Source organism: Pristiophorus japonicus, chromosome 20 (assembly GCF_044704955.1).
Source record: "Pristiophorus japonicus isolate sPriJap1 chromosome 20, sPriJap1.hap1, whole genome shotgun sequence".
NCBI lineage: Eukaryota > Metazoa > Chordata > Chondrichthyes > Pristiophoridae > Pristiophorus > Pristiophorus japonicus.
This window is the reverse complement of record NC_091996.1, coordinates 5,531,992-5,544,827: the sequence shown is the minus strand read 5'-3', so window position 1 is coordinate 5,544,827 and position 12,836 is coordinate 5,531,992. Positions and strand designations below refer to the sequence as shown.

Here is a 12,836-nt window from a genome sequence, read left to right as displayed (position 1 = left end):
ACAGAACCCTAAAAAATGAATTCCAATTTAAATTTGCACGCTGGCTAGTGTTAAGTGCATCAGCTTGGTGAAATTGTTGGATATCTGGGTGAAGTCAGGGTTGGCAAGCATTCCATATACTAGCAAGAATCAATAACTATACCTGACCAGTCCCAAATAAACCCATTGCCTGTTGGGCATTGGGGTGGGAGAACTTTAATTATTCTGCATTAACACCCTGAACTTTTCTCTAGGTAAATACATTCTACGCATTACTAAGTAACTTGAGTTAACGATGGGTTGAATCACTGTTGTATTTATATTATCTTCGTTCTGCAAAATTAAACAGAAAACCGTTGTACTTGCTGATAACGCAATTTTATTGATCGCATCCAGTGACCATGTTAGTCTGACATTTCATTTTTTTTAACCATTTTGAATTCAATGCCATTTAGTTACCAAATATAAAACCAAGAATGCAATACTTTAGAAAAGCGACATATAACTTTTTAAGTATGTGCCAGAAGTGGGCGTGCAATGTGTTCTATTTGTGTATTTTGTTCGAGGTAATGAAGGTACTAAGTATTTAAATTGCTACTTCATGTATAGAACCTAAACATGTTTATCTAATATTTCTGAATGTATTTCCAAAACATTTCCCCATTCCTAAGTTTATATGATTTAAGACTGTAGGTGTGTTGAAATCCACAGAACATCTACTCATACTTGAGATTCCATTTCCATAAATCTCCATTTTGAATCATCGTCACTTTTGGGATCCAGGTATTCCTAAAGAAAACTTTCAGCCGTTTCAAAATATGTAGTGATTACTTGAAATGTTTCGGAAGCACAGTAGGCCGGAGTCATGGGACTGGAGGCTACAGCTGAATAGGTAGAGTGAGGCAAGGCCATGGGAATTTGTATTGAGGGTGGGGATTGTGGAAGGCAGATAGATGTTGGTTCTGTAAGCACGTACACCACCCTTTGTGGAATAAGTCCAGTGTTGCTTCAATACAGACTGAGTAATATTCAAACCATTGTGAGTAGCAAGAGTCAGCAATATTTTTTTGTCTTTTAGTCATTATTGTCAGATATCTTGTAGTTAAGATTTTTCTTTCCGAATTGTTCTTCATCTTCATCAACAGCCATTCTATATTCAATGAAAGTTTGTGTTTGTTGAATTAGTTGAGATTAGCAGCTGCCACAGGGTGACTTTGCTGGTTACGTCCCCTTTCAGATACCAGTCGATTCTGGAACTGGGCACAAAACGGAAGGATATGCTGGAAAAGAGCTGCAAGAAGTTCATGCTTTTCCGTGAAGCCAATGAGCTGCAGCAGTGGATCAACGAGAAGGAGGCGGCATTGACCAGCGAGGAGGTGGGCACTGACCTGGAACAGGTGGAAGGACTGCAGAAGAAGTTTGATGACTTCCAGAAAGTAAGTGAAACTTTTAACTTCAATTATTCTTGTACAATAGAAGAATAAGGGAAACCTTAAAATCATAACCTAGATGTGAATGCCATGGCACTTTCATCTTTGGCTACCTGATATATTGACTTTATGGCTAAAGGGCCAGTGCCGGTCTTTGCCATTTGTTCTAATCCATTGATCATCTGGATCGGGTAAGTAGTTGTAACGGATTTAAATTTAGAAATCTTGTTTTTAAAATGGAAGTAAATGCTTCCACGCCAAAAAGGGATGAGTACAAATGTATCTGCATTATCTCTGAAAGGTTGTACATATAGAATCATAGAAATTTAAGGCACAGAAGGAGGCCATTTGGCCCATTGTGTCTGTGCTGGTCAAAAAAGATCTATCCAGCCTAATCCTACTTTCCAGATCTTGCTCCATAGCCCTGTAGGTTACGACACTTCAAGTTCACATCTAAGTACTTTCTAAATGTGATGAGGGTTTCTGCCTCTACCACCCTTTCTAGCAATGAGTTCCAGACCCCCAGCACCTTCTGGGTGAAAATATTTCTCCTCAACGCCCCTCTAATCCTACCAATTACTTTAAATATATGCCTCCTGGTTAATGACCACTCTGCTATGGAAAATAGGTCCTTCCTATCCACTCTATCTCAGCCCCTCAATTTTATACACCTCAATTAAATCTCCCTTCAGTTTCGTCTGTTCTAAAGAAAACAACCCCAGCCTATCCAATCTTTCCTCCATCGCTAAAATTCTCCAGTCCTGACCTGGCAACATTCTCATAAATCTCCTCTGTACCCTCTCTAGTGCAATTACATCTTTCCTGTAATGCAGTGGGCAGAACTGCACGCGGTACTGCTTTCCCCACTTTTTTTCCTTTTGTGCCAACCCCCTTCTCTCTTCACACCCCCACCCTCCCCCACACCTTTCCTGAGCATGCCATCTTGTGCTGTGGTATAGATGCAAGGATGCCCTGCACAAGCTTGCCCAACTGCCAATTCTTTATCTGTGGGGGGGGGAGGAAATCACTGTCAAACCCGATACTGTCCTTGCCTGACGTCAAGATGCCCATGCCTCCAGCAGGGTTTCTGGATAGTTGATGTTACAAGGGCCCTGATTGACACCCTACCTCTACCACCCCACCATCTGCTAACTCAGCACAGATTAGAGATTAACCTAGGCCCTTCCTGGTCTGTGGGACTCTGCTACCCTTTGTCATAGACCTATTGGGAATCACCTAAGAAGATGGGTTAAGTGGAAGATTAGTAGTGCAATGGTAAATATAAAGTCCAGTACTGAGATTCATGTCTCTCTGAAGTGGTAATCTACCATCACGTGACATCTTTAAGTAATTTCCAGCTTTTCACTCTGCTAGGATTGTTTGTAATATCTGTGAGGAAGAAATTTTGACCTTTAGCAATTCCACCCCCCCCACGTGCGCATGAGCATGGTAAACCAGAATGGCACACCAATCTGTCTCTCCAAATGGAGGCGATGGTCTGATAACTTTCCCTAATAGTTTTTTTTTGTTCCTGGGATGTGGGCATTGCCAGCAAGGCCAGCATTCCTAATTCCCCTTGAGAAGGTGGTGGTGAGTCGCTGTATGCTTCTTTGTAGCAGTTTGATACAGCTGAGTGGCTTGCTAGGCCATTTCAGAGGGCAGTTGAGAGTCTGGAATCTCATAGGCCAGACCGAGTAAGGGCGGCAGATTTCCTTCCCTAAAGGACATTAGTGAACCAGATGGGTTTTTATAACAATCCGATAGTTGCATGGTCACTGTTACTAGCTTTTTATTCCAGATTTAATTAATCAAATAAATAAATAAATAAATAAATAGCTGTATTTAAATTCCTCCAGCTGCCATGATGGGACTTGAACTCCGTGTCTGGATCATTAGTCCAGGCCTCTGGATTACTAGTCCAGTAACATAACCACTATGCCTCCGTTCTCTGTGTGATGTGCAGTTAAATAGCTCTTGGCAGCTGCAAGTCTTAAAAAAAAATTTAATTTGCGTAATTCAAATATTTCAGTTGCCATCAAGTACGTGCTGGCTCATTGCTCGAGCTAATCTCAATGTCCTGCTTCAAATATTTTATCCAATTTCCCCCTCAAAAGATGTAATTATTTCTGCCTCAGCCACTTCTTGTGGTAAAGTTCAAGACACATGAAAAGGTTGCTCAAGTCAAAGAAATTGTTAATTCAAGCAATTTATTCTTTATTTTTAAAGGACCTGAAAGCCAATGAATCTCGCTTACGGGATATTAACAAGGTGGCGAATGATCTGGAGTCGGAGGGTCTGATGGCTGAAGAGGTACAAGTAGCTCAGGTACGGTAGCATTTCATCCACTTTTCAGCTCGCTCTCTATTCCAAAATCAGTTTCATGTTCACGGTGAAACTAGCACATCAAAAAAAAATTCTTCCTCTACATTGTAGAAAAGAATAAGTAAAGTGAAGGGGATCTCTGTGATCAAGGCAGCTGCATTTTTTTTACCCTCCTAAAGGTTAGACTTTAAGAGCTAGCGCTCCTTGAACTGAAAATTGTCCAGGCTGCAAATTGGATGTGCGGAACTTCAAGCCGGAGTCCACAAAATGTGCCTTGCGTTGTGTGATGCTCTACGAGAAAGATTTACTCCTTTTTTTTTCTTTCTCCCCCCCCCCCCCCCCCCACATCACCAAGCACTTGACACATGAGAGTAGAGAATAGAGGGTTGAGAAAAATTGGCGTTGCGTATCGCACTGTTCTGAGCAAACCTCTTAACTGAGTTTGAAACACATTTTATCCGAAAGTACTCCAGGTGGCGCTGGACCAGTACTATGTACAAACTGAAAATCACCTCCGGAGATTTGTGCATTATTCCTCTGGTTGTGCCGTCCTTGGATGACGTTTGCTGTGTTTGCAGTCGCCACATACTGTACTGATGGCTTCAGCAATCTATTGACCCTGTGGTTTACATTGCTGCTGCTGTTTTGTTATTCTTTCTCAATCGTGCCACTTTGCATTTGTTCACATTAAATTACATCTGCCACTCGTCAGCCTAGCTTCCCAATCTATCCAGGCCTTTCTATACTTGATCAGCTTGTTTCTGTTGTTTGCAGTCCCTCCTGTTTGGTACCATCTGCAAGCTTAGAGAAATGTAACCTTTTTTCACCGTAAGGCATTTACATAAATTATAAATAACAGCCATAGCACTGATCTCTGATCCCCACTAGTTACCTCCTGCCAGCTCCATGTATAAATTTCCCTTTGCTTCCTCTGCTTTAGCCAATTTAAAATCCATTTTGGAAGCACTTCACCTTTTGTTCTGCTGTGGCTCAGTGGTTGCACACTCGCCTCTGAGTCAGAAGGTTGTGGGTTCAAGACCCACTCCAGGAACTAGAGCAACTAAATCTAGGCTGACACTTCAGTGCAGTGCTGAGTGAGTGCTTATCGAATAAGATGTTAAACCAAGGCCCCATCTGTTCTCTCAGGTGGATGTAAAAGATCCCACAGCCACTATTTCGAAGAAGAAAGCAGGGGAGTTATCCCCAGTCTCCTGGGCCAATATTTATCCCTCATCACTAAGACAGATTATCTGGTCATTATCACATTGCTGTTTGTGGGAACTTGCTGTGAGCAAATTGGCTGCCGTATTTTCCACATTACAACAGTGACTACACTCCAGAAGGAAGTACTTCATTGAAGTAGATGATCAGCCATGATCTCATTGAATGGCAGAGCAGACTCGAGGGGTCAAATGGCCTATCCCTGCAAAATTCTTATGCGATGTCCAGTGGTCGTGAAAGGCGCTATATAAATGCAAATCTTTTTCTTCCAACCATCTGGATCAATCTTGTAATTTATTGTAAGAATGGGAAATAAATAGGTTATTTTAAATTTTGTACAAAGAATCTGCTTTCATGTAAATTCACATTTGTCTTTGTGCTGCCTGTTGTGTCAGTCCTGGAATCCTTGGGTGATGCAGGTGAGAAGTTTCAAGCCTGGTAGACTTTTTTTTAAATGTTGGGTTTTAGACTAGCTGTTGGTCTCCTTCAGTATCTCTCCCCATTGCCAGTAGGTTTAGGGCCTCTCCTGTAGCAGTTATGTTTTATTCCTAAACATTTTTTTGTTCATTTTTTTTCTTATTTCAGGAACAACAGACCTTGGGATCTGCCCCTGGAACTGGCAAGGTACGAGTCCTGATCTTGCATGAATTGAGGTGAAACATGAACAGCATTAGATGTAGCAGGTATCTTCGAACTAAATACAAAAGAAATAGGAGCAGGAGTAGGCCATTTGGCCCCTCGAGCCTACTCCGCCATTCATGGCTGATCTGATTTTGGCCTCTACTCCACTTCCCTGCCTGCTCCCCCTCCCTTATCATTCAAAAATCTGTCTATCTCCACAAATATATTCAATGACCCATCCTCCACAGCTCTCTGGGTTAGAGAATTCCAAAGATTCACGACCCTCAGAAGAAATTCCTCCTCGACCCCTTATTCTGAAATTATGCCCCCCAAGTTCTAGATTCCCCCACGAGGGGAAACATCGTCTCTGCATCTACCCCTCATAATCTTAATCGTTTCAATAAGATCACCTGTCATTCTTCTGAACTCCAATGAGTATAGATAGGCCCAGCCTGCTCAACCTTTCTTCATAAGACAACCCCTTCATCTCCGGATGAATGGCCCTAGTACTCTTGTAGTCTACAGACTGTTGTAAATAACAAAGCTGGTGTTGTATAAACTAATACTAAACGTGATCTGTACTTTACAACCTGCTCCTGGATTGTGCTGTTCTCTACTCCTTACATAATCACAGACATTAACTTGTTTAAAATAAGCAGTGCATTAAAATAGCACTGGGAGCAATTTGGTAGGAACATGTTAATCATTTGAAAGAGAACGTGTATAAAACCATGTTGGACTTGCACTGAGTTCAGTTTTGTGGCCCATGCTATGTTGGTATAATGACTGAATTAATTTGTACGTATCCAGTTTCTTTCTCCAATCTTTGTCTCTGTATTTTTTAATTAAAATGACATGTATGTTCTTTCCATAGGATGAATCCGACTCTAAAACTGCGTCACCGTGGAAGGTATGAGTTTTCTTTTCAAGGATCCTGTGCTATTTTACTTAAAAACCACCTGGCATGTCCTATGCCTCCATCATTTTCCACAGGCCCTTGTCCATTATAATTCTACTATATGGCATTCATTCATTTTTAATTAGTTTTCAAATTAGTTTTTTTTTCACCCCAGATCACAGAAAGGCATAGATTTAATTTATAGTGGCCAGGCCCACTGATTTACAGTGACTGCATAAATCAAATGGCTGTTTTTGTTACTTTTAAAAAAAAAAACTGGTCTCATCGCGATCAAATTCCATAATTGCATCCATTTTTTTCCTTGAAAGCTGCAAATTTGTAGCCTTGCTTATGGCTTCCAATTAAGGATTGCTGTCAATGTGGTCTGCAGGACTTGAAATATTCTCTTGCCTGCTTCTGCTGCAGGTCTGTGTCAAATCAGTCTATTTCTTTAGTCTATATTAATGTAATGGCAGATTAAGTAACGTTGATGATGCTTCAGTTTGCAGCTAGACCACGTTTTCTCTTTAGTTATGGCTCCTCAGTAATCTTACTTTATTAACTTTGGAAGCACTGCAAGACTTTGTTTAAAGGCAATGGGGGAGGGGGCTGAACTTCTGCAGGAGTTCTCCTGTTCGCCCACCGTAACTTTGGCGGGACAGGCACAGTCACCAGCGTAGAATCCCTGTAGAGATAGCACCTCCCCCGCCCCGGTCTGTATGTGGCTCTACAAACAAACCTGTATTTGTTTACACCGGTCTTTCAGCATATCATGTCAACCTTTGCTGATGCATTAATTGTTGCAAAGAGAAGAGAACAAACCCTTTTGTAAACCAGATTTGTAACTAGAATCATAGAACGATTACAGTACAGAATAAGACCTTTCTGCCCGTCGAGCCCATGCTGGCTCTCCAAGAGCACCTCAGCTAGTCCCACTCTCCTGCCCTTTCCCCATGGCCCTGCAATTTTTTTTCTTTCAGGTACTTAACCAACTCCTTTTTGAAAGCAGTGATTAAGTCAGCCTCCACCATCCTTCCAGGCAGTGCATTCCAGATCCTAACCACTCTCTGTGTTTTTAAAAAAAAAAGTTTTTTCTTATGTCGCCTTTGGTTCTTTTGCCAATCACCTTAAATCTGTGTCCTCTGGTTCTCGACCCTTCTGCCAATGGGAACAGTTTCTCTCTTTCTACTCTGTCCAGACCCCTCATGGTTTTGAGCATCTCTATCAAATCTCCTCTCAATCCTCTCTGCTCTAAGGAGAACAACCCCATGCTTCTCCAATCTATCCACGTAACTGAAGTCCTTCATCCCTGGAATCATTCTCGTAAATCTTTTCTGCACCCTCACTAAGGCCTTCACATCCTTCCTAAATGCAGTGCCCAGAACTGGACACAGTACTCCAGTTGAGGCCGAACCAGTGTTTTATACAGTTTCATCATCATTTCTACATGTTGTGCAGTCCTTTTAAAAATGCCTTAAATGTTTATCAGTATTTCAGGGGTTTGTAATTCTTACAGCCATGCTTACAAACTGCTGTTAAATGTACTTTTTAAAAAAACTGCAATTTCAATGACTTTGCTAATCAAATCAATTATTTATTTATTTCTTTCACGCTTCTCCTGTGACAAGATCCTATTCACAAAAGCACATCGTTCAATTTTAACAAATATATATTTTTGTCCCATAACACAACCTCTTTCAACTTGGATGGTAATATGTGAGCTGCTCTACAATTTTGAAAAACATTTACTTTATAAGAAGTGATTGTGGCAAATAAGGTACATGCATTTAAGGGGAAGCAAGATAAACACATGAGAGAGAGTGAAAGGAATAGAAGGTTATGCTGATGGGGTGGGAGAAGGCTTGTGTGGAGCACGGACCAGGTGGGCCAAATGGCCTGTTTCTGTGCTGTACATTCTATGTCATTATCCTAAATCTTTTCAGCCATCACCCAGAATTATTTTGCTATTCCTACGGTATTTAAACTAACAAGCAGACAGTCAAAAGAAGTCCATGATGTTGCTTGATTATATTTCGGAAGCCCTCTTCTCTTCTAATTCATTCACAATTGAGGTGCTCCAATTTGTCCTCTCTTTCTGTTCTGGAAGGGGGAAAAAACAGACCGTGTTCCTGCTCCAGGTCACTATTTAGGGCCCCTTGCTGGAAAATGCACATGTGTGAATGTCTGGTGAGGGTGGGATCAGTTTTGGCTGCGATGCCCTCAATGGTTAGAGCTGTTGAGGTGGGAGTGGCTTTGCCAGTCACATGATGTTCACCAGACTCAATAAAACCCCAGCTAGTTGGGTTTGGGGGATCCATGATGAGGCAGGTGGTTGTGAGTCTCGTGGATAAACTGGTAATGTGTAGTGTGATAAACTTTTTGCGAATAAATCATCTAGTTCTTAATAGCAATGTGTTGCTATGAATTCTTAAGCAAAGAACCCATGATGCAAATACATTACAAAATGGAAAACTGTTAATTGTAACTTGTTAATGTGACATTTGTGCACAAAACGTTGAAATGCTTTTATTTGTGGAAGAGCTCACATGCTTCATTCTTTTCATCTAATCATTAAACTTATCTGCATACTTAAACCTGGTGCTTGTTGATTCACCGTTCATTCTTTCTGTGGTCTGTGAAGGCTTTCTTAACTGTCGATATAGACATGTTAATGTTGTGGGGTGTGACCTGCATTTCTCATTCCGCACTTGCTCACACAGACCACCCAGAGGGGATTCTGAACACAGTTAATGATTTGCTGTTGATGGTGAGCTCTTGCATGCCATGTTCTGTTAGTTCTGAGTGGGCATATTTCTAATTTTAACATTTCTCTTCACTAACTGATGGATCGTGACTGGTTTGGTTTTCCACTGCTGTGATTCATGGTTGCGGTTTAGACTGTGCGGATGACGGTACAAACGGTGGCTAGCTTTAATGCCATCAAGGTAAGAACTGATGGATCCGCTGCTTTCTGTCACTGCCTCTTCCACCTGTGTCTCTCATGCAGTGATGGGCTCCTCCCTGTTTCGTGGCTGTGTTTCGTTCATTTGCTACAGTGCCCTGTCATTGTACTGTCATTATGGTTATTTTCACCCGTGGCCCAGTTACAGTACAGTGCAGGCCTCCCCTCCCCGCACTTCATGCTTCTGTGTTGCATAATAAACCTGTTGAGTGTTCCATAAAGGCTTCCGAGTATACGCAATGGTTATTGCAACTGAGCTAACTTATTATGAATAATAATTATGAAATTGTGTCTTAGTGTCATAAGTTAACCTTTTTAAATATTGAATGTGCTTTTTGTGTTGCATATGTGTTTATTTATTTGAAATATTTATCTTGTCACGTTATGCAGAAAAAGCTATAGTAAAGTAGAATTCTAGATATGTTAAGTCTGTTTGCAGTAGAGTGAAGTAAAATTTGTGACCTTGATAGTTTGTAAAAATACAGCATTGTAGTGTTCAGCCTTGCTAACTCGAGGCAGTTTCAAGACAATACTTTAATGAGGACGAAAATGGTGAGAAGAAGGGGAATTGGGACAAGGATGACCCAAGTATGAGGACGATGACCAAAATAAGGAGTTAGATGAGGATGTGGACGGGAACATGACAACAAAAGCAACGAGTGGGAGGATGATGATGGTGTAGAGGAAGGGGAGTATGGTGTAGAAGAAGGAAGAAAATGATGAGGAAGATGGCAACAAATGTAATGGGAATAATGAAGAAGAGGAACACGATGTCAAAGAGGAGGAGGACAGCACCAAAGAGAACAACATAGATGAGAACAAAGAGCGCAATGTAGACTTAAATGAGTAAGATTACATGGGTAAGGGCAGCAACATACAGAATCACAATGACGAGGACAGTGAACATGAGGGCAACAGCAGAGGTTGACGTGAGGAGGACTGAGAGAGCAACCACCTGTACCTGATAGAATGGGTGTAATATGCTGGACAAATAGTGCTGCGTCTTGCTAAAAGTGAGCATCGGGCCACATCTCTCTAGTTAGTTACTGGACTGAGAAATTTTAACTAGGGTTAAAGGTACTAGGGCTTGTTAGCTGCTTTGCTGCTATGTTGAGCAATGCTCTGTATGCAATAAGTTATGATGGGTGTTTCATTTTGAAACGTGCATCAATTCTCATCGCAAACATATCTAGAGATGTCTTAAAAGTGAGATGTTAATGTGAAGTGAAAGATCAGGTAGATGTGAAATTTTAATAAATACACCAAACTGAACATCTCCGTTTAAACGATGCCTGAAGTATCTGGTTGAAGTCGGTTTAAGGCAGTAAAAGGATTAAATTTGCAGTGATGTCTCTGTGGAACTGGTTGATGGTAATTTTTCCCCCTTTGTCAGGAACTAAACGAACGCTGGAAGTCACTACAACAACTGGCTGAAGAACGCAGCCAGGTCCTGGGCAGCGCCCATGAGGTGCAGAGATTCCACAGGTGAGTAACTGTTTTAGATTGCAAGATCACAAGAACATAAGAAATAGGAGCAGGAGAAGGTCATATGGCCCCTCGAGCCTGCTCCACCATTTAATACGATCATGACTGATCCGATTATGGACTCGGGTTCACTTCCCTGCCCGCTCTCCATAACTCCTTATTCCCTTATTGTTTTAAGAAACTGTTTATTTCTGTCTTAATGTCCCAACTTCCACAGCTCTCTGGGGCAGTGAATTCCACAGATCCACAACCCTCCGAGAAGAAATTTCTCCTCATCTCAGTTTTAAATGGGCGGCCCCTTATTCTAAGATTATGCCCTCTAGTTCTAGTCTCCCCAATCAGTGGAAACATCCTCTCTGCATCCACTTTGTCAAGTCCCCTCATAATCTTAGACATTTCGCTAAGATCACCTCTCATTCATTTGAATTCGAATGAGTAGAGGCCCAACCTACTCAACCTTTCCTCATAAGTCAACCCCCTCATCTCTGGAATCAACCTGGTGAACCTTCTCTGAACTTCCTCCAAAGCAAGTATATCCTTTCGTAAATATGGAAACCAAAACTGCACGCAGTATTCCAGGTGTGGCCTCACCAATACCTTATACAGCTGTAGTAAGACTTCCCTGCTTTTATACTCCATCCCCTTTGCAATAAAGGCCAAGATTCCATTGGCCTTCCTGATCACTTGCTGTACCTGCATACTAACCTTTTGTGTTTCATGCACAAGTACCCCCAGGTCCCGCTGTACTGCGGCACTTTGCAATCTTTCTCCGTTTAAATAATAACTTGCTCTTCGATTTTTTTTTTTCTGCCAAAGTGCATGACCTCACTCTTTCCAAAGTTATACTCCACCTGCTAAATTTTTGCCCACTCACTTAGCCTGTCTGTCTATGTCCTTTTGCAGATTTTGTGTGTCCTCCTCACACATTGCTTTTCCTCCCATCTTTGTATCGTCAGCAAACTTGGCTACGTTACACTCAGTCCCTTCCTCCAAGTCGTTAATATAGATTGTAAATGGTTGGGGTCCCAGCACAGATCCCTGCGGCACCCCACTGGTTACTGATTGCCAACCAGAGAATGAACCGTTTATCCCGACTCTCTGTTTTCTGTTCATTAGCCAATCTTCTATCCATGCTAATATATTACCCTCAACCCCGTGATTTTTTATCTTGTGCAGTAACCTTTTTTGTGGCACCTTGTCAAATGCCTTCTGGAAGTCCAAATACACCACATCCACTGGTTCCCCTTTATTCACCCTGTTCATTACATCCTCAAAAAATTCTAGCAAATTTGTCAAACATGACTTCCCCTTCATAAATCCATGCTGACTCTGCCTGACCGAACTTTGCTTTTCCAAATGTCCTGTTAAGGCTCGGGATGTTCCTTTGCATTGCCTTTCTTTACTCACTCCATTGCAAATCATAGAAAGATACAGCACGGAAGGAGGCCTCAGCCCATCGTGTCTGTGCCGGCTGACCAAGAATTATCCAGCCTAATCCCACTTTCCAACTCGTGGTCCATAACCCTGTAGGTTATGGCTCTTTAAGTGCACATCCAAGTATCTTTTAACTGTGGTGAGGGTTCCTGCCTCTACCACCCTTTTTCAGGCAGTGAGTTCTGGTCGCTACCATCCTCTGGATGAAGACATTTCCCCTCAAATCCCCTCTAAACCTGCTACCAATTACTTTAAATCTATGCCCCCTGGTTGTTAACCCCTCTGCTAAGGGAAATAGGCCCTTCCTATCCACTCTGTCTCGGCACCTCATAATTTTATAAACATCAATAAGATCTCTCCTCAGCCGCCTCTGTTCCAAAGAAAACAAACCCAGCCTATCCAATCTTTCCTCATAGCTAAAATTCTCCAGTCCAGGCAACATCCTCATAAATCTCCTCTGTAAATCCACGTAGGTTTAGAAAAT

General features: G+C 41.8%; 1 protein-coding gene across 7 annotated transcripts in view; it reads left to right on the top strand.

The window, feature by feature from the left end:
• sptan1 (spectrin alpha, non-erythrocytic 1) overlaps positions 1–12,836 on the top strand; it is a 132,505-nt gene that overhangs the window by 63,743 nt on the left and 55,926 nt on the right. For 6 of the 7 annotated variants that reach the window (XM_070863690.1, XM_070863693.1, XM_070863689.1 and 3 more), the window contains 6 exons: positions 1,217–1,415; positions 3,636–3,734; positions 5,538–5,576; positions 6,448–6,483; positions 9,369–9,416; positions 10,827–10,918. In XM_070863690.1, the coding sequence (XP_070719791.1) occupies positions 1,217–1,415; positions 3,636–3,734; positions 5,538–5,576; positions 6,448–6,483; positions 9,369–9,416; positions 10,827–10,918 (513 nt within the window). The remainder of the gene's footprint in view (positions 1–1,216; positions 1,416–3,635; positions 3,735–5,537; positions 5,577–6,447; positions 6,484–9,368; positions 9,417–10,826; positions 10,919–12,836) is intronic. The other variant, XM_070863691.1, reaches the window with a different exon arrangement.